General features: G+C 35.2%; 1 protein-coding gene across 1 annotated transcript; it reads right to left on the reverse strand.

Moving 5' to 3' along the window:
- Positions 1-11,590: 11,590 nt before the first annotated feature.
- LOC136203008 (probable cyclic nucleotide-gated ion channel 14) lies at positions 11,591-19,096 on the reverse strand. The gene is made up of 7 exons (XM_065994036.1): positions 18,783-19,096; positions 18,180-18,702; positions 15,798-16,010; positions 14,079-14,380; positions 13,370-13,481; positions 12,753-12,989; positions 11,591-12,660 (listed from the first exon to the last, which is right to left on the reverse strand). The coding sequence occupies exons 1-7, from the start codon at positions 18,809-18,811 to the stop codon at positions 11,938-11,940; spliced, it is 2,139 nt and encodes a 712-aa protein (XP_065850108.1). The 5' UTR covers positions 18,812-19,096; the 3' UTR covers positions 11,591-11,937.
- Between the last annotated feature and the right edge of the window lie 2,806 nt (positions 19,097-21,902).

Raw genomic sequence — 21,902 nt, forward strand, 5'->3', positions numbered from 1 at the left:
GCTTCTCTATTTATCAGAAAAGTTAATTATCTTTTATATTTTAAAAATATCTTATTTACTTCATGAACTTTCTTAAATTGATCTATTGATCTCCTCCTAAATTCACGTGTCAGAGCGAATAGAGATTTTGGACGAATTGAAGTGTGTATTAAGGTTAATAAACCCTGCAAACAAGTTCAAGAGATTAATATGTAATTTTAAGCAAATTCAGAAGTAAGATACAAGGCCGACATTGGACATAGACCAGGAGTGTGGCCGCCCAGGTCCCAAGATCAAAACGAGCCCAATTTTATTTTTTTACTATATATATATATAATATTTGTTTATTATAAATGTAGTTACAATACTTATTCAGACTTAAAAGGATCACATAATATGATACTTTAGATCTAAAATGTGTCCAAATTTTAATTTTAACTTTTAAGTACAAGTTTTTTTATTATTATTATTAAAAGCTTGTTATCTGTTTTTTCGCCTAAAGTCCATATAATGTTATGACCGGTTCTGTTAAGATATATTCTAAATATAAGAGGATAGTTGATTTTTTTTTTTTTTTTTTGCCTAATACTCCTCCAGCCCCTTAACTTGTCCAAATAGGTCATTTTACCCCTCCAACTAATCGAATATTCTATTTATCCCGTTAACTCCATAAAAATGGTATTTCTCACCTCCTTAAATTGTCCAAATTGGCCATTTTATCCCTCCCCAACTAATCGAATGTCCTATTTACCCCCTTAATTCTATAAAAATGGTATTTCTCACCTCTTATGATCCTATTTATCATATTAACTCCATGAAAGTAGTATTTCTTACCCCTTTATAGTGCAAAATTAATAGGACTTATTCAAATGAGTTTCAAAATATATTTTTTTAATGTCAACTTTTTTATTTTGTTTTAATTTGATAATTATATTGATCCTTCATGTGTTTATTATAATAATATTATATTACTTTTTTTTTGGTAGAAACAGGAAAGGAAAACAAACAAACAAAGAAAACTAACCCGGGATCAGCCTAGGAAGGCTAACCCCAATCCTATCCTCTAAAAGAAGAGACGAAAGAAAGATGGGAGGATCAGAAAGGGTAGAAACACCTAACATCCCCTCATGCCTAGCTGCCGCCAAGCATCCGCAACCCGGTTCTGTTCCCTGTAAATGTGGTTGAACATTAAGAACTCAAAGGAAGGGCGAAGCCTTAAAATAGATTTGATAAGATTTTGGCTGTTAAGACAAATAGTCTGGTTATCAGAAATCCTGTTGATTGCCTCCATGTTATCAGATTCCACAGATAACCTCTTAACACCCAGGCTAATGGCAAGCTTGATACCCGAGAGAATACCCCAAAGTTCCGCCGAAAAGGAAGAACCCATCCCCAGGTTCTGGGTAAACCCAGCCAGCCAGGCGCCACCCGCCTCACGAAGAACTCCTAATAATAATATTATATTACAATAATTAGATAATTAAAATTTAACTAGCCAAGAAATTGAAAAGAGAATGAATGAATAAAAGATACAAATAACAAGAACATTAATATAAACAAGTTAAAAACATTATATGTAAGAATAAGATACCAAAATATGCCTATGGTTTTTGGGAAAGTATCAATTTAGAATAACACCAATATATGTTTAACGTTTAAAAAATTGTATCAATTTAGGCATCGTAACGGATTGTAAGGGGGTGAGAAATACTACGTTTGTGGAGTTAAGGGGGTAAAGAGGACATTCTATGAGTTGGGGGTAAATGGACAAGTTGAGAGGGTGAGAAATATCATTTTTATGGAGTTAAAGGGGTAAATAGGATATTCAATGAGTTGAAGGGATAAAATGACTAATTTAAACAAATTAAGGAGTCTAAGGGAGCATTAGACCCTTTTTTTTTTTTTTTTAATAATAGTACAATAGCTAGATCTATATGAAGTTTTTTTTTTTTTCAAGAATACTTCAACTTATATTAACTGATGCAAAGAATCGAAATCCTTACAGAAAGCAGCTGTTAGCCAGCTAGAAACAATAAAAGAATGAAACTCGTTAGCATTAGAAAGGGCATGCCGTGCAACAGCATGTGCAACCCCCATTCGCTGAATGAGGAGAGAAAGACACCATACAATCAGACCGATTAGAGAGTAGGAACTGACAATCCTGTATAATGGTGCCGAAAATTAGCACAAAAATAAATAGAATTTTGTATTTAGAGACAGTGGCAGATGTGTCATCCCTAAAAAAAAAATTAGTCCAAAAAGAAGGGTTAAGGTGCAAAAATACCCATAAGGTTTTGGGTTAGGAGCAATTTTACTCCTAACATCTAAAATGGTGCAATTTTATCCCTAATGTTGGAAGCCAAAAGCAGTTTTACCCCTAACGTTGATAAATTGGGTCAATTTGAGAAATAATTCATCAAATTGTCTTCTCGGTCATGAATCTTGTCATCTACACTTCACACATGCGTTATTTTATCAGTAACAAATCACAAACAAATGTTGGGATACGAAAAAAATATTAAAAATATACTGTCTTTTGTACGAATTAGACAAAAAAAAATCAAAAAATTCACCGAATTTATTTTTGGTAGAAAAGGAAAAGAAAAACGAACAACAACAAACTACCCAGGAATTAGCCTAGGGAAGCTAACCTCAATTCTATCTTCTAAGAGAAGAGGAGAGATGAAACTAGGGGAAACAGGAAGGGTAGTAACGCCTAACGTCCCTTCATGGCCCGCCGCCGCCAAGCGATCAGCAACACGATTCTGCTCTCTAAAAATGTGTCTGAACTCTACGAACTCAAAGGAGGAGCAAAGCCTTATATCGTTTTTATAAATATTAATCTCCAATTTTATTATTAAATTATAAAAAACATTATATCGTTTTTTTTAGAACAAATTGATATGCAATTGGTGCAAAATAAAGAAAAAAATGACTGTTATGTTATAATAGTGTCTGGAATTGATCCAATTTATCAACGTTAGGGGTAAAATTGCTCTTGGCTACAAACATTAGGGGTAAAATTGCTCATGACCCAAAACGTTAGGGGTATTTTTGCTCTTGGCTATAAACATTAGTCTAAAAAAAAATTACATAGAGTTTTGCCCCCCTCTAAATCCTCGATCCGCCACTATTTAGAGAGGTCTAACAAACAAAAAATTTAGAGGGTCTAAAAAGTACAAAAAAAAAAAAAAACTTTTGGATTTAGAAATAGCCTAACAGGACATGCGCCAATTTGTGGGTGCCAATTTAGCATCTGATCTAAATTTTTTGGAGATAGAGGAACCAGAACCACCATATCCTCAAATTTTATGGAGACAGAAAGATCGAAACTACCTGTGGTCATGGTGGTTCCGGCGGCTAGAGGAACCCGAACCCCGTCAAGCCTCCTCCTATATCTGCCCCTGAGTTCAGGTATTAAACCTGATTATATATTAATTTAAGAGTCATGTCAGATAGTTGATTTAAATTTGGTGTAATTTAGATACCAATTTAATCAAATTAATGTTGAAAAAAAATAGAAATAAGACAAGAAAAGAAAAGGGGTAAACTACACCCACGGCCATTGAACTTTACCTATTTTAACATTACGATCAATGAACTTTAATTATTAACAGTATGATCACTAAACTTTACACTTTTTAACAACGATAGCCACTCAACTTTAACTAACTTCTCAAAATGACCGTTAACGACATCAAAATAAAAATATTCAAGAATTAAAGTTGTTCATAACGACATTTACCATGAAACCGTATTTTTTATTTTCCAATATCACCTTTTTTGAGCTTTCTCTCTCTAAAAACTCACTCCCTCTCCTAATCAAACACCACCTAAATAACTTAAAAACAAAAAAAAAATCAAGAATTAAAGTTTCTTAGAATATCATTAACTTTTCGAATTTTTTATTTTGATGCCGTTAACGGTCGTTTTGAGGCGTTGAGTGGACACCGGTGTTAAAAAAAATGTAAAGTTCAGTGGTCATACCGTTTAGAATTGAAGTTCAGTGACCACGATGTTAAAATGGGCAAAGTTCAGTGGCTATAGATGTAATTTACCCAATGATATCAAAACGAAAAGTTTCAAGAATTAAAGTTCCTTAGAATATCATTAACTCTTTTTTTAAAGCTGTCAACAGTCGTTTTGAGGCTTTGAGTGGCCACCAATGTTAAGAAGTGTAAAGTTCAATGATTATACTCTTAAGAATTGAAGTTCAGTAGCCACAGTGTTAAAATGGGTAAAATTCAATGACCATGAGTGTAATTTACCCATTTAAATTGGGTGTAATTTAGATACCAATTTAATCAAATTAATGTAGAAATAAGACAAGAAAAGGGAGTGTCGGCAGGAGAAGTTAGAAGTTGGTTATAAGTCAATTTATAGAGTATGTAAGCCATGTAGTTATCAATATTTAATACATACACATGAGGGACAATATATCTTTTTGTGGGCATAATTTGATTCTTGTTCGTGTGTATTTTAGGACCCTTTTTTTAATTTCAATAAAATTTTGTCATGGAAAAATCATGATAGAGATTTGACATCTTACCTGTTTTATTGCCATCTCATTTCATCACTTTTTCCACATTTCTTTACCGGTTCGGTTTGATTCGATTCGGTTTATCAACTTTCAGTAGGTTAAGAAGAGTGAAATGCTTAAAATTTGGTTCGGTTTGATTCGGTTCGGTTTATAAACTTTCAGTGGGTTAAGAAGAGTGAAATGCTTAAAATTTGGTTCGGTTTGATTCGGTTCGGTTTATGAACTTTCAGTGGGTTAAGAAGAGTGAAATGCTTAAAATTTGGTTTGGTTTGATTCGGTTCGGTTTATGAACTTTTAGTGGGTTAAGCAGAGTGAAATGCGTCGTTGGTCACTTACATGGTTGTCTCAAAATGATCACTCAACTTCAATTTATCTCAATAAAATCACTCAACTTTGAGTTTTGTCTCGATTAGGTCATTCTGGCGATTTTTAAAAATGTATCGGAATGATGCCATAGCTGACACGTGAGCATGGGTTAACTCAGATGTCTAGCCGAAACGACATGTGGCTGCCAAGTGGCGCATAAATGGATGTCATGTGTCGTTTCGATCAGATATCTGAGTTGACTTATACTGATGTGTCACTCATGTCATCATTTCGATTTGAGTTTTATCTCGATTAGGTCACTCCGACAATTTTAGTGGTTAAAAATGCATCGGAATGATGCCATAGCTGATATGTGAGCATGAGTTAACTCAGATGTCTAGCCGAAACGACACGTGACAGCCACATGTCGGTTATTTTTATGAAAAAAAAACTAAATTTTGTTTTTTTCATAAAAATAACCTATATGTGGCTGCCAGGTGGTGCATAAATGGATGTCATGTGTCGTTTTGATCAGATATCTGAGTTGGCTTATGCTGATGTGTCACTCATGTCATCATTTCGATCCTTTTTAATTTACTGAAATCGCTGAAGTGGCCTAATTAAGACGAAACTCAAAGTTGAGTGATTTTATTGAGACAAATTGAAGTTGAGTGAGCATTTTGAGACAACCATGTAAGTTCAGTGACCAACGACACATTTAACTTGTTAAAAGCTAGGCGTAAGGTTTGCGGAGCCCCTAATGTTGTCTATTTTGATCACTTTGCCTCTTGGATTTAAGGGAGAATCTATTAGTCACTCAAACTGTATAGACCTAGTTTAAAGTGGATGGTGCTGGGGTAGAAGGTCTGAGCAATCAACATACTAATCGATGACGATGAGGAAAATAGATGAACTAAATCTCACGTCGGAAATGGAGAGGGGAGTGATTGAGGCTTATTAGTAAGGGGTGTATTCAATACATTTGGACGTGTTTTAAAGTTGTGAGGCCCAAATTGTTGGATTTGGACCAAAGTGGACAATATCTATATGGTATTGGGTCAAGTTGTTACAATTGGTATCAGAGTTTACTCTTAACGTACAATGTCTGGTTTGGGGATGAATTCAATGGAAGTTGGTGGGCATGTAATGACACAGGTCGGAGCTCTTATGTCATAAGCTATACGTAAATCATACAGGGCTCTCTAAAATTGTCTATTTTGTTCATTTTGTCTCCTGAAGTTAAGGAACAATCTATTAGTCACTCAAACTGTAATGACCTGGTTCAGAGTGAGTGGTGCTAGGGTAGAAGGTCTGAGTAAGAAGAGACCTTAAGGGATTTCGATGGAGGTAGGAATGAACTGAATCTCATATCAGAAATGTAGAGAAGAGTGACTAAGCCTTATTAAGAAAGTGCGTATTCAATACATGTAGACGCTTTTTAAAGTTGTGAGGTCTAAGGTATATGATTTGGACCAAAACGAACAATATCTATATGGTATTGGATTATTGTTGTAGTATGTTTTGATTCCTTTGAGGGTTCCAATTCTGATTAATCCGAGTATTGGTTCGGTTTGTCGCTTTTTGAACTGGTTTCAGAACAGTAGTGCATGTTTTAGTGTTGTTTGAAACACCAGTTACTTCTTCTTCTCGTCTTGTTTTTGGGCTTCCTCCTTAATGCAAAGACGAGTGATCAGACTTTCCATTTAAAATTTCTTGGTTTTGTGTATGAGGACATTTTTAAAGTCCTTCCAGGAAGGGGCAGCTTGTCATTTATTACAACAACTTGAGATTGGTCATTAAGAAGCATACCTTTAAAGATAATCTCCTGCGTAATTTTCTAGAGTTCATGTGATCGAGCCTCCATAGATTTTTCATCAGTTATCTGAAATTTGAGGTAACGAATGACAACGTATTTTTTCGATCCAGCCTCCTCAGCATCATACATCATTTACAGAGCATCTTATAACTCATTAGTAGAGTTTTGTTCGGCTTGTAATAGTCGTGCATATCATCTGCCAAACCATTAAAAATATAGTTTTTGCATAGAAAATTGGTCTTTGACCATTTTTCAGCGGGACGAAGTTGTCTCAATAGCATCTTCAGAAACAACATGTTTCTCAGAGGTAAGAACAGAAGCAACCTTTTTTCGTAGTAAGGTAGAACATCATCTTTTGTTTCCACCTTCGGAAGTGAGCTCCCTCGAACCAGAATGCCTTTGTTGATATCAGACAGCCCATTGGTTTGTTCGGTAGCCATAACAATAGTGAAACGTCTTAAAATTGTTATTGCATGAACAAGGTAGACACAAATTTCTACTGAACATAATAATGGGATGAGTCGCGAATAATGTTGCTTTCTTTAAGATGTTCACAGAACTGCCAAAAAGTGCAAGCAGTGTGAATTCTGGTCACCTCTAGGATAAAACAACCCACTCCGGAAGAGAAATGTGAGTCGTATTATACAGTACGAACTCAGTTGGTGGAGAAAAAGGTGGTGGAAACAGGAAAGACTGGTTCACAAAGACCGAAGATATTTAATTAAATAATTCCGAAAATAAAATAATAGAGTTTACACCAATACAATGATGGCGGCGCGCATGTGTAGTGGTCAAGCATTAAGTAGGTCCTCACCATTTCATAAAAGTGGGATCCCCTTAGGGTATACTCAAATATGTGAGGACATTCTTTATAAATATCACTTTAAAGTGATTTATAAAAAATACGAGATGTCTTACTCTTCTATAACTCTTTGAAGACAAAACTTTATGGATTTTTTTATAAATTCAATTTGGGGTAAATTACATCCATGGCCATTGAACTTCGCCCATTTTCACATTATAGCCACTGAACTTCATTTCTTCTCAGTATGGCCACTGAACTTTACACTTTTTAACATCGGTGCCCACTCAATTTTAACTAACTTCTCAAAATGACCGTTAACGACCTCAAAATGAAAATATTCAAGAATTAAAGTTGTTCAGAACGACATTTACCATGAAACCACATTTTTTATTTTCCAAAATCACCTTTTTTGGAGCTTTCTCTCTAAAAATTCACTCTCTCTCTTAACTAAACAACACCTAAATGATCTCAAAACGAAAATTTTCAAAAATTAAAGTTCCTTTGAATATCATTAACTCTTTGATTGTTTTATTTTCAAACCATCAGTGGTCGTTTTGAGACGTTGAGTGGCCACTGGTGTTAAAAAGTATAAAGTTCAGTTGACATACTGTTAAGAATTAAACTTCAGTAACCACAATGTTAAATGAGTAAAGTTCAGTAGCCATAGGTGTAATTTACCCTTGTTTTCTGTGTCATATGGGAGGGTTTCTAACCGTCTTTGTAAAAAATAGTTAGACTCAACAAATATTTAGGATTTTTGTTGTTGTGCAACACATGCATAAAACATGATATACATCCAGATCCAAATGATGTAGTCTACATGTAAACTGAAATAAGAGTGTCTGTGACTGAAAACTAGAGCTCGTTTGTTTTACCTATTGTTTGCTGTTGCTATTTGCTGTTTGCTTTTGGAAAAATCAGTTTTTCCAAAAAGCAGCTTTTCCAAAAAGCAGAGATTCTCTGTTTTTGTAAAAGGCTGCTTTTCAAGTGTAAAAGGCAAACAGGAGGTTACTAACCAAACACATAATGCTGCTTTTCAGATGTAAAAGACAAAAAGGAGATCACTAACCAAACACCTAAAACTCTCATTTTTTAAGTGAAAAGGTAAAGGAGCAACCAAATACCCCCTTAGATAATTTGCAAACATTAAGTAGCCGTTTGTTTTCATTTTTCGGAACTGCTTTTTTATCTTTCAATACTAAATAGGAGATAGAAAGTGTGAAACAACTGCTTTTATTTTAGAAAAAAAACTAATATCTATTGTCTATCAGCAACAACAAACATCTAACAGCAACAGTAAACACCAAACAAAAACAACTGAAATAAACGGGTCCTAAGCCTTCAATTATTTACAGAATAAGGTACTAAAACAAGTCTATGGTTTTTGGGAAATATCAATTTAGTCTCAACCTATAAAATAGCACCAATATAAACTTAATATTTAAAAAAATGTATCAATTTAGGCCTCGATAACGGAACGTGACACGTCATTTATATTACTCCGTTAAGTTCTATCAATTATACATGGAGAGAGAACCCAGAACTTAACAGAGTAATATAAATGACGTGTCATGTTCCGTTATAGTACTTTTTTTAAATATTAAACCTATATTAGTACTATTTTATAGCTTAAATTGATACTTTCCTAAAAATCATTGATGTACTTTAGTATCTTATCCCATTATTTATTTATATTGTTAAAAGTAAAATTATTAATTTTTACCTTATTCCTTTATTAAAATGTATTATACTTTTTTAAGGGTTATTATAAACAAAATTTGAGATTCACCTTTTTTTTTTTTTGACAAGATTGAAAAGTACTTTTAAGAGTAAATTACACCCATGGCCACTGAACTTTACCCATTTTCACATTACGGCCACTGAACTTCATTTTTTCCCGGTATGGCCACTGAACTTTACCCATTTTCACATTACGGCCACTGAACTTCATTTTTTCCCGGTATGGCCACTGAACTTTACACTTTTTAACACCGGTGGCCACTCAATTTCAACTAACTTCTCAAAATGACCGTTAACGACCTCAAAATGAAAATATTCAAGAATTAAAGTTGTTCAGAACGACATTTACCATGAAACCACATTTTTTATTTTCGAAAATCACATTTTTTGGAGCTTTCTCTCTCTAAAAATTCACTTTCTCTCTCCTAACCAAACAACACCCAAATGACCTCAAAACGAAAATTTTCAAGAATTAAAGTTCCTTAAAATATCATTAACTCTTTGGATTTTTTATTTTTAGCCGTCAACGGACTCTTTGAGACGTTAAGTGACTACCGGTGTTAAAAAGTGTAAAGTTCAGTGGCCATATCGGAAAGAAATGAAGTTCAGTGGCCGTAATGTAAAAATGGGTAAAGTTCAATGGCCATGGGTGTAATTTACCCGTACTTTTAATATTGACAGGAAATGTAATTTTATTGTTCAAAAAGTAAATTTTTTTAAAGCATAAAAATAAATTTTGTGATTTTATCGACACAAAAACGGTTTTCATGGTTTAAAATTTTACAAATAAGAATTCTGTTTTTTTTTCTGTACTTTGTGCAGTTTACAAACCAGTTATTCTCGTAAAAATTATTATCATAAGAGAATAATTTGAACCAATTAAAAAGATTTACTTTGTAAATTACTCAAAATACAAAGTCTAACTTTGTAAATTAATTAAGGCTTAATACATCATTTGCCCCTGAACTTGTCCAAAAAGCTTAATTGGCCCCCTGAACTTTCAAAGTGTTTCTATAACCCTCTCAACTTGTATAAAATGTTCAGATAGTCACCTAAACTTGCAAAAATGTAATCAATGGATAACTCGGTTGCAAAAAAAAAAAAGTAAGTTAAATGCGGAAGATGTATTACACGAGCTTTAAAAAAAAGTAAAACGACCAAAATCGGGATATACAGTTCTAATATTAGAGAAGACAAGTTGTATACCTGAGCAAACAATAACTTCATTTTTAATCTATTTTTTAATTATATAATAACATTCTAAGATGCGTGGAATACATCTTCCGCATTTAACTTTTTTTTTTTTTGCGACCGAGTGATCAATTGATTACATTTTACACAAGTTCAGGGGGCTAACTGAACATTTTATCCAAGTTAAGGGAGCTATCGGGACACTTTGAAAGTTCAGGGGCCAATCAAGCTTTTTGGCAAGTTCAGAACGCAAATGATGTATTAAGCCATTAATTAAACTGTAAGTATTGGTTGATTGAAAAATTGACTCATATATCCTTTAATTCCAAATTTCGTGAAGCACAAAATAAAGTTTTAAACTACGAAAATTGTCTTCGTAAATCAACCAAACACATTTTTTAAGGGGTAAACCACACTAATGGTACATAAACTTTATCTAATTTACACTTTGGTATCTAGATTACATTTTGTCCCAAAAATATACCTGAAGTAACGATGACCGGACAATTTAATATATTTTACCGATTAATGACCGATCAACGCGAGTTTCATGAGTAATTATATCAATGGTACCTAAACTTTACAATAATTCACACTTCAGTACCTGTATTTTATTTCATCCTAAAAACATAACACTAGTAAAGGTGACTGAAAAATTTAATTCATTTGACCGGTTAGTGACTAGGTAACATGAACTAAACATTGGAACTCACCATACACTCAATTAACATAAAATTATAATTAAGTGTATGATGAATCTCAATTTTTAATTTAAAATGGTCAAACTCACATTGATACTGATCGACTAAATGTACTAAAAATATTGAGTCATCTTTACTTGAGGTGTATTTTTTGGACAAAATAAAATATAGGTACCAAAGTGTGAATTAAGGTAAATTTCAGATACCATCAATGTCATTTACTTGTTAAAATCGCATTAACCGGTCATTGACCGGTAAAATCTACTAAATTGTCCAGTCATCGTTACTTCAAATATATTTTTAAAATAAAATATAATCTAGGTACCAAAGTGTGAATTAAGATAAAATTCAGATACCATTAGTGTAATTTACTCTTTTTTTTTTTAGTGATTCTTTTCAATTAAATTCCATTGCAATACAGAACCCATTTGAACTATTTTTTTCTTAAAATTTATATATCATATGTAATCATATAAAATATTTAAATCATATAACACGATCATGACATGACAACCCGTTTTAAAACCCGTAAATTTTAATAGCAAAAAGCAACATAGCTCCTCAGTAAAACTGAAAATTTTAGTAACACCGTCCCGACATGACAACCCATTTTAGAACTTGCATTTTAATCACAGAATCACATGTAGACAACTTTTTTCTGTACTATGATGTTTTTGTGTTCCCTATATTTTTCCAAAGTATATATATATACCTTCCCAGATCCGGATGTCGATTTCCCGACACTTTTTCTACATTTTCGGACCGAACATTTTACATTTCTAAAGCAATAAAAACCTTGTCAAGGTTGCTCATTGGATTTTCGTGTTAGATGTTTCCGATTAGCAGCGTAGAGATCAAACTAGTCCTCGAATGGTTCTGTCGAGAAGTCTGGCTCTTCGGGCTTTTGTAACTTTGGCATTCCGACATTCTTCGTCTTTTGAGCTCCTCTCCTCGTGTTCGTTGCGAATCTCGAAGCAAGTATTGTTACGCCAAGGTTCTGCTTCGTTTGCGAAGAAGTTGAAGATCCCATTCTGTGCTGTTCCTCCGGTTTTGCTGTTTCAGGAACTGGAGAGCGTGTGAACGACTCGTTCCGGCTCAGGCTCTTCGCCATCGTCCTTCTCTTGTATCGACGCCACGCAGCCTGGATAAAACAGGCAGCCCATGTCCTCCAATGGTACGAGTAGAAACGGAATGTATGTTGTAGCTTTTTGCTATGGAGACGTCGGAACTGATTCGCCACGAACTTAAGGTCTTCTGCTCGCAACGCGAAGGCTTCGACTTCCTCTAGTGCTCTTACAGTCCTTGTCGAAGAAGGCAAGTTGAGAGTAGATTTCGGAAGCAATGCCCACGCGAGCAGCTCTTCCCCGCAGAAATCGCTAGGCCTTAGAGTAATCGAGTTGAAGAAACCTGTCCGGCCTCCGTTTGTCGTTGAGCTCTCTAGCCTCCCTCGGATAATAAAAAGCATCTCAGTCACGGGGTCGCCTTCACGAACTATGTAAGTTCCTTGTGTACTCAACGAGGAGACTAGACGCTCGCATATGGCATCGAGTAGCTGACCGTCCATTTGTGAGAAAAACGGAACCTGAAAACACGAGCGTTAGAGAACTTTATCTATCAGTTTAAACTTCTCAGTTCGTTGCGATCTATTCATGGTGCAACGAATGAGGAACTTACTCGTCGAACAAGATCCAAGCATAGGTGGCGTTGGATGTCTCGACGTAGATCTGAGGGCAATGCATGGAGGATTGATTCTTCGTCTACGCCTCGAGTTGCAAGCCATTTGTATTGAACGAACCGTCGGACTCGCTCTCGGAGATTCTGCGGGAGCTGCCGATGTTTCATCCACTCCTCGGTGTCCCTTCGCTTGAGCCTCCATTCTTCAAGTCTTACAGTGATAGATTGCAAGTACGTCTACGCCACACAACACAAAATTAAGCATGTTAGATGATAAAACATAGAGTTCGGGTAAAATATTTCTACGGTCCCTGAACTATACCGCTACTAACATTATAACCCCTAAACTTCATTTCTTAACATAAAAATCGGTAAAAGAACTTGACGAAACGAAGTTTCACAACATCATCGACTCTTTTTTATCCATGTCACGGGCAATTATAGTGAAATATCTATTTTAGGCTCATCGGTGCGTTAAATTTTTAATGAATTTTTGTTCATTTTGAACTTTAATTTTAGAGTAATGTAAGTTCAAGCTTTTTTATATTAAGAAATGAAGTTTACGAGTCATAATGTTAGCAGCGTTGTAGTTCACGGGGGCATGAATGTAATATTACCTGCATATTTCCAATCAAATGAGCAAACAAAACCAGACCCAAAATGGCAATAAGTATAGCAAATGCAGTTTCCCCGATGAATGTGCTCGTCACTAAACTCTGCCCGTATGAACTGAAAAACACAAGCGAAAAGAATATATATAAAAAAGATTATACTTGCTCCACAAATGTAACAATTCGGTTCAATACCATGTAAATATTATCCGCTTTGATCTAAGTTTTATTCTTTGCACCTCATGGCTTGAAAACGGATGTATTGGAAACACATACTACAAATACAGTCAAGTCTCCCTCTCGGGATTCAGTTCATTTCTACCCCATCAACGTCCTTTGGGATCGTTTCTTGCTCGAGTCTTCCACCCGGCATCACACCCTTAGGACTGTATCTTAAAGGTCCACCAGTTTTCGATTGGTTTGTTCCCAAACCAACATATCATACATGAAAAGTCGGGTCTGATACCGATTGTAACAATCCTGAAGGGGTGGCGACAGAGTGGAAGATTTTAGCAATGACCAACCCTAAAGGATGGCGATGGAAGCAGGAATGTATTGAATCTCACATCGAAAATAGAGAGAGAATGACTAGACTGCATTACTAACGTGTGTTTTCAATTAGGTGTGTGCATCCGTTCAATACCAAACGAAGCCGAAAAACCGAATACCATATTACTTGGAATAGAAACAAACACTTGAGTTCATGTTTATTTACCTCAGATTCTGCAAACCCCACCATAGACAATACAAATACTTCTCCAGAAAGTGAGATGAAAGAACATCTCGTGTCAAGGCATTTGCAAATATTCCGTATTCAAACACGGTACTCTTTGCCGGATCACAACTATTAAACACCTGAGTACTGTTCGCCCATAGTTTCCGTTCATCTTTACTCAAAGTACCGCAATCCAAGAACGGCAGAGTACAATTTACAGGACTTAATTCGTGTCTGCAAGCCGTTTTCCAGCACGTCGCGTGGCGTTCGAGCGACAACAAGTACCACGACGCGCCTAAGACCTACATGATCAAGAAAACATAAGCTAACAAATTGAGAAACGAATACCGCAAATGAAGTAGCTGAAAGGTATTTAAATAACTCAGAATCTAATCTTTATCTCCTTCGAACAAGCTAACGAATTCTCAAAGATAGATTTCACAGATTTCGTAATCAAAACGTTGCAAACATAATTCTAAGTATACCATTGTGGTTGCAAGGCCAAGAAGTTTATCATTCTAACAAGCATCTCAAAGTACTGATGTATAACTATATGAAAATCGGGTGAAATTCACCGACAGTCGTTGAAGTTTCGGTCTATTTCACAAAGATAGTTGAACTTCACATTTGATTTAAATAAATCATTCCGGGAAATTTGCGTAGAAAAGCTCACCAGAACGTTAGATGACACAGTTGACTATATGCCAACTAAGCGTCATGTCGGATACGTCCGACTTTTATAGCTGACATGGCATACACGTGGCAGCAACATGTATGCCACTTGGCACATCCTAAGCCACATTTTTTTTAAATTACATCCTTGTCCGGTGGCGCTTAGTTGGCATATAGTCAATTGTCTTTTGTGCCACGTCAATATTCCGATCAGTTCTTCTATACATATTCATTGGAATGACTTTATGAAATCAAATATGAAGTTTAATGATTTCATTAAAAGAAATTATACGCGTACAAAACTTCAGTGACTGGCGATGCAAATACTTCAAATTGATTCCACAAAGATCACTGAACTTCACATTTGATTCAATAAAATCATTCCGGCAAATTTGCGTACAAAAGCTCACCGAAGTGTTAGACGTGACACAATGGACAATATGTCAACTAAGCGTCATGCCAGATATGTCTGACCTCTATAGCTGACATGGCAGCAACATGTGTGCACATCCTAATTCACGATTAAAAAAAAAATCCTTGTCCGGTGGCACTTAATTGGCATATAGTCAATTGTCGGGTAAATTACATACCTGGTGTACAACCTTTGTCTTATTTCACACTTTGGTGTACAACCTTCAATTTTACACACAAAAGTGTACAACCTTTTGGTGACCTCCCACTACAGTGTACAGCCGGTAATTGTGACAGGTCAACGCGCCACGTCAACATTTTTTAGCTTTTATGTAGGTCAAATGGCTGATGTGGCGCGTTGACCGGTCACAATTACCGACTGTACAATTTAGTGGAAGGTCACCAAAAGATTGTACACTTTTGTATGCAAAATTGAAGGTTGTACATCAAAGTGTGAAATAGGACAAAGATTGTACACCATGTATGTAATCTTACCCGTCAAGATTGTACACCATGTATGTAATTTACCCGTCAATTGTCTTATGAAATCAAATATGAAGTTCAATGATTTTACCGAAAGAAATGACATTCGTGAAACAGACACCAAACTCAGTGACCCACAATCCAAATACTTACATGACTTGCCAACATGTATAGAACGAGATTATACGCGGCTCCAGCCCATGCCGTCTTTGTGACAACTCCAGTGGCTTTGATGATCTCAGAACTTAGAGGAAAGATGAGATATAATCTCGGAACATATTGGAGCAGAACAATCAATACAAGGGCATTGTTGGTATGATCAGAATGAGAGCTTCTAATCGCTGGAATGATAAACCATATCACAATCTGCAAAAATCAACAATCTGAATTCATTTTTGCTTGGATTCATATCCATAAAAACGATGTCAAAACAACTCGATACACGCGAAAAGACGCCTAAAGCGAAAAGTTTATACCACTACTAATTTTTTAATCAAATGAAGGTGCTGACGTGTCAGTATCTGCGTGGTCCCGGATCAATGTACTAAATGAGTGGTTCTGTTGTGGCCCGGACCACACCAGTCCGGGATCGCTCAGATGTTGACACGTCAGCACTATGGTCCTGGACAAATGTTGTGTGGGACCGCAGTAGAAATTTTCCAAATGAGTGGTTCTGCTGTGGTCCCGGACTGCTCAACACGTCAGCACTGCAGTAGTGCTGACGTGTCAATATCTGAGCGGTCCCAAACTAGTGTGGTTTTGGACCGTAGTAGAAATTTTCCAAATGAACAGGCATTGTGCCTAATTTCTTGAGGAGACAAAAAGATATCTAGGTAATAGAAGCAGAAAACACTTCAAGTTCTTCATTTATGTTTCTCCCAGTTCATTTTTCGGGAAAATTACATCCATGGCCCTTGAATTATAACGCTACTAACATTATGGCCCATAAATTTCATTTCTTGAATAAAAATCTTTGAACTTCACATTATGTAACATTAAAGTTCAAATCAATAAAAAAAATCCCTAAAAAAAGATTAACGAAATGATGACACAAATTTGATTACATCATTGACTCTCTTTTATCCATGTCACTAAAAGTTATGGTCAAATGCCTATTTTACCCTCATCGTTTTGTTGTTTTTTAAACGGATTTTTGTTGTTTTGGACTTTAATGTTAGAGATTGTAAAGTTTAAGGATTTTTTTGTCAAAAATTGAAGTTTAGGGACCATAAATGTAATTTCCTAATTTTTCATATGCAGCAGAGAATTATACAGTTTATGATAATTAAATTTGATTCAAGAACTCATATGAACAATTTTTGCATTAAGGAAAGGATTGTTTTCAATTCTTAACCTACTCCGAGCAATATTAACACATTTGTGGTCAATTGGTAAACTATTTCTCTATTTAGGGTGAATTTGAAACTATTTCTAGTTTTGTGGTGTTTTTAATTCACTCCGTCAATCGGGTGTGCCAAACATTTTCCGCATATATTCAAAGCATTCTGCTTGTCTGACAGGTGGACTCCTCTCTCTGTCAGTCCGCAAAGAGAATTAAGATTCTCGCTATTAGTTCGTCTGTCTGACAGACGGACTGGTGGCGAGATTCTCCTTAAACATAAGGGAATTAAGATTGTCGCCACCAGTCTACCTTTTTTATAAGCGGACTGGCAGAGGGAGCAAGCGGAATGCTTTGAATATATGCGGAAAATGTTGGGCACGCCATTACGATAGACTGATTAACCACTAAAAAAACACTATAAAACCGGAAATAGTTTCAAATCCACCATAAGACGAGAAATAATTTAGGAATTGAATTGACCACAAAATGTGTCAAAACCTAAGATTTATTCATGTTTTTCATAAATATGCATCAAACTGTTTCTCTATTTATGGCGTATTTGAAACTATTTCCGATTATGTAGTCTTTTTAGTCATTTTATGCAAGCATTCAAAGCAGTCCACCCGTTTGACAAGTGGACTGGTAGCGAGATTCTTCTTCCACAAAAGGGAATTAAGCTTCCTGCCACCAGTTCGCCTGTCCAACAGGCGACTGGTGGCGAGATTCTCCTTACATATAAGGGAATTAAGCTTCTCTCCACCGGTCCGCCTGTCTAACGAGCCAACTGGCAGAGAGAGCAGTCCATCTACCAGACAAACAGACTGCTTTGAATAAAAGGCGACCTGGTGCACTACGTGGAAGGGTCCCACCACAAGGGTGTACTGGGGCAAGCCTTCCCTTGCTTTTTTTTTTATTTTGGCAAGAGGCAGCTCCTAAGACTCGAACCCGTGACCTCTTGGTCACACGACAACACGTATACCGTTGCGCCAAGGCTCGCCCTCAAACAGACTGCTTTGAATGTTTGCAGAAAATGGCGGAGCTAACTAAAAACACTACAAAACCGGATATAGTTTCAAATCCACCATAAAACGAGAAATAGTTCAGAAATTGACCACAAACATGTCAAAATCCAAGATTAATACATGTTTTTCATAAATATCCCTCAAATTATAAAACAAAGTAAGAAATCATACCTGTGGAAGAGGCAAAGCAGCAATAAGATCTACTAAGAACTCTGATTTCAAATACCGCCTAGCAATTTTCTTTGGATCCATAACAAGCTCTCCTCTTCCAAAAACTCTGGAACTAGGCGCAACATAAGCTGTTCTGAATTTGACAACAATATGCAAAACATAAAAAATGTCTGCAAAAGTTCTAAAACATGTCACAGTAATCCCCAAATTTGAATCACTCTCCATACAAGAAGTAACTTCATTTTTCACCACAGATGGAAGATAAAAAAACAATGGATCAACAAAAAGTGCAACCAAACAAGAGAACAAGAAAACCCTGTTCCATTCTAAGAAAATATCACTTCCTGGATCAAAAATTATCTTCCTCCATTGCTCCTGGTTCTCTTGAGATACCTTAAACTGACCAAATTTAGGGATTTTCTGGTTTAATTTTGGATCATTTGCCCCAATTTCTGTTTTTAACAAGGTCCCAGATAGTTTAAACACCGGCAATGGCTTTTCCGGGTGTTGGATTACATTAAACCTAACAAAATTCAAAATCCATTAATCAAATTAGAATCAAAGAGGAAAGAATTGAAGAAAAGAGGAATCAAATTCACTTACCTTACTAGTTTCTCTTTCTTGAACTCCATTGTGGCAATTTATCAAACACTTGGTGTGCATTGATGAAAAAGAAGATAAACTAGAAGTTAGAATGGGATTTTTCAAGGTTTGGTGGAGAAATCATCACTGGGATTCTCATTTTAAGAAATGAAATTGGATTGAAGGTTGAGAAAGGGGGAAATCAAAATTGAATCTGGAAAAGTAAGAAGGATTTGAATTTTGAGAGATACAAGGGGATTTTTAGCTTAGAGAGGAAGTTTTGAAGTAAAAAAGGGAGGCAACTTTATAAGAGAGGAAGCAGAGAAATAGCTGGGGAAAAGGAAAGACATATGTGATACATGGGTTTTGACTTGTATTAAAATATATGAGCAAATTACAGCTGGAAATTCAGTTAATTTTGTCTTAATTTTTAGGGATAAGATGAAAAAAAAATACCCCTAACATTTGGGGTCATGAGCAATTTTACTACTAATATCTAAAATGGTGCAATTTTACACCTCATGTTGTCAGTCAAGAGCAATTTTACCTCTAACGTTGTCAAATTGGATCAATTTCAGACATTATTATAAAGCACACGTATTTTGTTTTTTTACATCAATTGCATATCAGTTTGTTTTTAAAAAAAAAAAGATTTTATATTTTCTGTGATTTAATAATAGAATTGAAGATTAATATTTATAAATTCGGCTAAATATTTGAATTTTTTTTATCCAACTCGTACAATAGACAATATATTTTTAAATTTTATTTTATTTCACGTCTAATCATATGTTTATGATATGTTACTAATGAGTGATAAAATGACTCACATGTGAAGTGTAGATAACAAGATTCATGACCGAGAAGACCGTTTGATGGATTATTTCTCAAATTGGCCCAATTTGACAACGTTAAGGGTAAAATTGTTCTTGGCTGTCAACATTAGAGATAAAATTGCATCATTTTTAGACGTTAAGGGTAAAAATGCTCCTTGTTGTAAATATTAGGGGTATTTTTGCACCTTATCTCTAATTTTTATATTAGAATAAAGTTGAAAACACCCGTAAATTATACAGTGAGGAGCAATTTTACTTCTACCGTCTAAAATGGTGCAATTTTAGCGGCCAAAAGCAATTTTACCTCATTTTAGACGTTAGAGAAAAAATTATTCATAACTATAAACGTTAGACATATTTTTACACTATATCCCTACATTTTTTTAGGCGATAACATGATTTATAAAATAATTTATATAATATAATTGGTTTAACACACGATTATCATTTTTATTATTCTTCCAATTTTAAAATAATTATCGATCAAACTATATAAATGATTGATTTGTATTAGATTTATAGAAAATTGGCTAAAATATCATCTACTCGTCAATTAAGACAATGATGGGATAATTAATGTCGTATTCATTAATAAAGGTAACATATAAAAAAATTTACCTTAAAAGCTAAACCTGATAAATAATAAGAAATAAAAAAATAGTCATTAATTAAAACAATGATAGAGTAATCAAACTCTGTTCAATTAAAAAATTGAAGAGATATTTAGAGGGTGTTTGTTTCAGCTTTTCGAATGAACGTTTTGCGTTTCACTCCAAACCGCATGAAATACAGTGTTTGGTTAGGTTTATATAACCGCAGCGTTTAGCATTTTCTCTAGAAACTGCATCGTTCTGGAGCGTTTCATGAAAAGCTCATATTTGGAGCTGTTTATGTCGTTTGTAGTTATATGTTATTGACAAAATTATCCTTTTTATTTCCACAAAATATGTTTATTCTTTAACATTAATTATATTTCTACAACATAAATACCGGGAAAACAAGATTTTATTACGTTCAGTAAATTTTTATTTTTTATATAGATTATTTTTATTAATTTGTGTAATACATTTTTGTTGAAACACCTTTCCACATGATTTTGATTTGACAAAATTATTTATGTGAATGATAAAAATATTCTAACACATTAAATTTAAATGCTTTGATTTATTCACACTAATGTGTTTGTTCAATGTTGAGTTAATTGATTTATAAGACATTAAGATAAAAAGCCTAAAGGCCCATAAGAGGAACTCAAGCCCAAGTCAACAGATCAAGACCTCACGACCCAGGAAGACAAAACGCAGTCGTTCTGAGCAAAGCGTTAGCTCAGCATGAAGAAGGATCGAGAAGCCTTCTATCAATTGCTTCAAGATGAAGCTGCTGAGTTAAACGACAAGAAGTACAAGTCAGCGGAAGAACGGAATCAACTTAGAGACAAAGTATTTCCACTTTGGGTAAAGCTCAGAAGACGCAGTAAGCTGTCTGGAAGACTTTACTATAAATATCGAAACATTATGTTCATCTGACGAAAAGCTGCTGAGCACTGCCATAGACAGAAGATACAAGAATCTCATTGGCCAACGACACTGAGCACGTCCAGAATGAAAGCGACAGGAAGTCGTTTGCCTCCAACGGTTATTTCGAAATTCGAAATCACCGGTGCTTGAAGTGTCACTATAAATAGGCCTTTCAAATGCTCCATTCGATGCAGATCTTCAATCAAGTCGAAACGCTGACCAAATTCATACTTGAAGTTCTGTGAGAAAAGCAAAGCAAATCTTACACCAATTACAATCATTGTGTAAAAGTCTAGAGTGATTTCATTCATCTAAAGTGTCTTAGCAATTGTTGTTTAGGACAAACACTTATCATTTCTAGAAGAATAGAAAGGAGAAGCTGAGTACTCGATTATAGTACTCAGCGGTAGTTATAGGAGTGAGTAGAGGAATAGAGGAAGGTACTCTTGTATACTCAGCTTCTGTTGTAAAATGTTTCGTGCTCTACCTTTAAAGAGCTCAGTAGATGATTCAAAAAGCTCGGAACGAGTTCCGCGGACTGGACGTAGGCGGAGAGGCCGAACCATGATAAGTCTGCTGAGTAACATATTTCTAACCTTTAAACTCCTTTATATATTGCTTGCTATAAAACTGACTAAGTAACGAACTCACGCTGAGTTGAGTGCACTAAGAAGCTGAGTTCAGGAATAGACTTAAGTGATATCTCCTGACTCAAGGAAAGAAGCAGACTTAGTCACCAGTTGACTAAGCTTGTGTCTTAAAACTACTTAGCGCCGCTGTGTAAACCT

Source organism: Euphorbia lathyris, chromosome 8 (genome assembly GCF_963576675.1).
Source record: "Euphorbia lathyris chromosome 8, ddEupLath1.1, whole genome shotgun sequence".
In the NCBI taxonomy this organism is placed as follows: domain Eukaryota; kingdom Viridiplantae; phylum Streptophyta; class Magnoliopsida; order Malpighiales; family Euphorbiaceae; genus Euphorbia; species Euphorbia lathyris.

Excerpts from the sequence above, each read along its gene's own strand:
- LOC136203008 (XM_065994036.1), bottom strand. The coding sequence starts at position 18,811 with ATGGAGTTCAAGAAAGAGAAACTAGTAAG. Across the intron at positions 13,482-14,078 it reads TGGGGTTTGCAGAATCTGAG|TTCATACGGGCAGAGTTTAG; the intron begins GTAAATAAACAT and ends TGTGTTTTTCAG. Across the intron at positions 12,990-13,369 it reads ATTTGATTGGAAATATGCAG|ACGTACTTGCAATCTATCAC; the intron begins GTAATATTACAT and ends TGTGTGGCGTAG.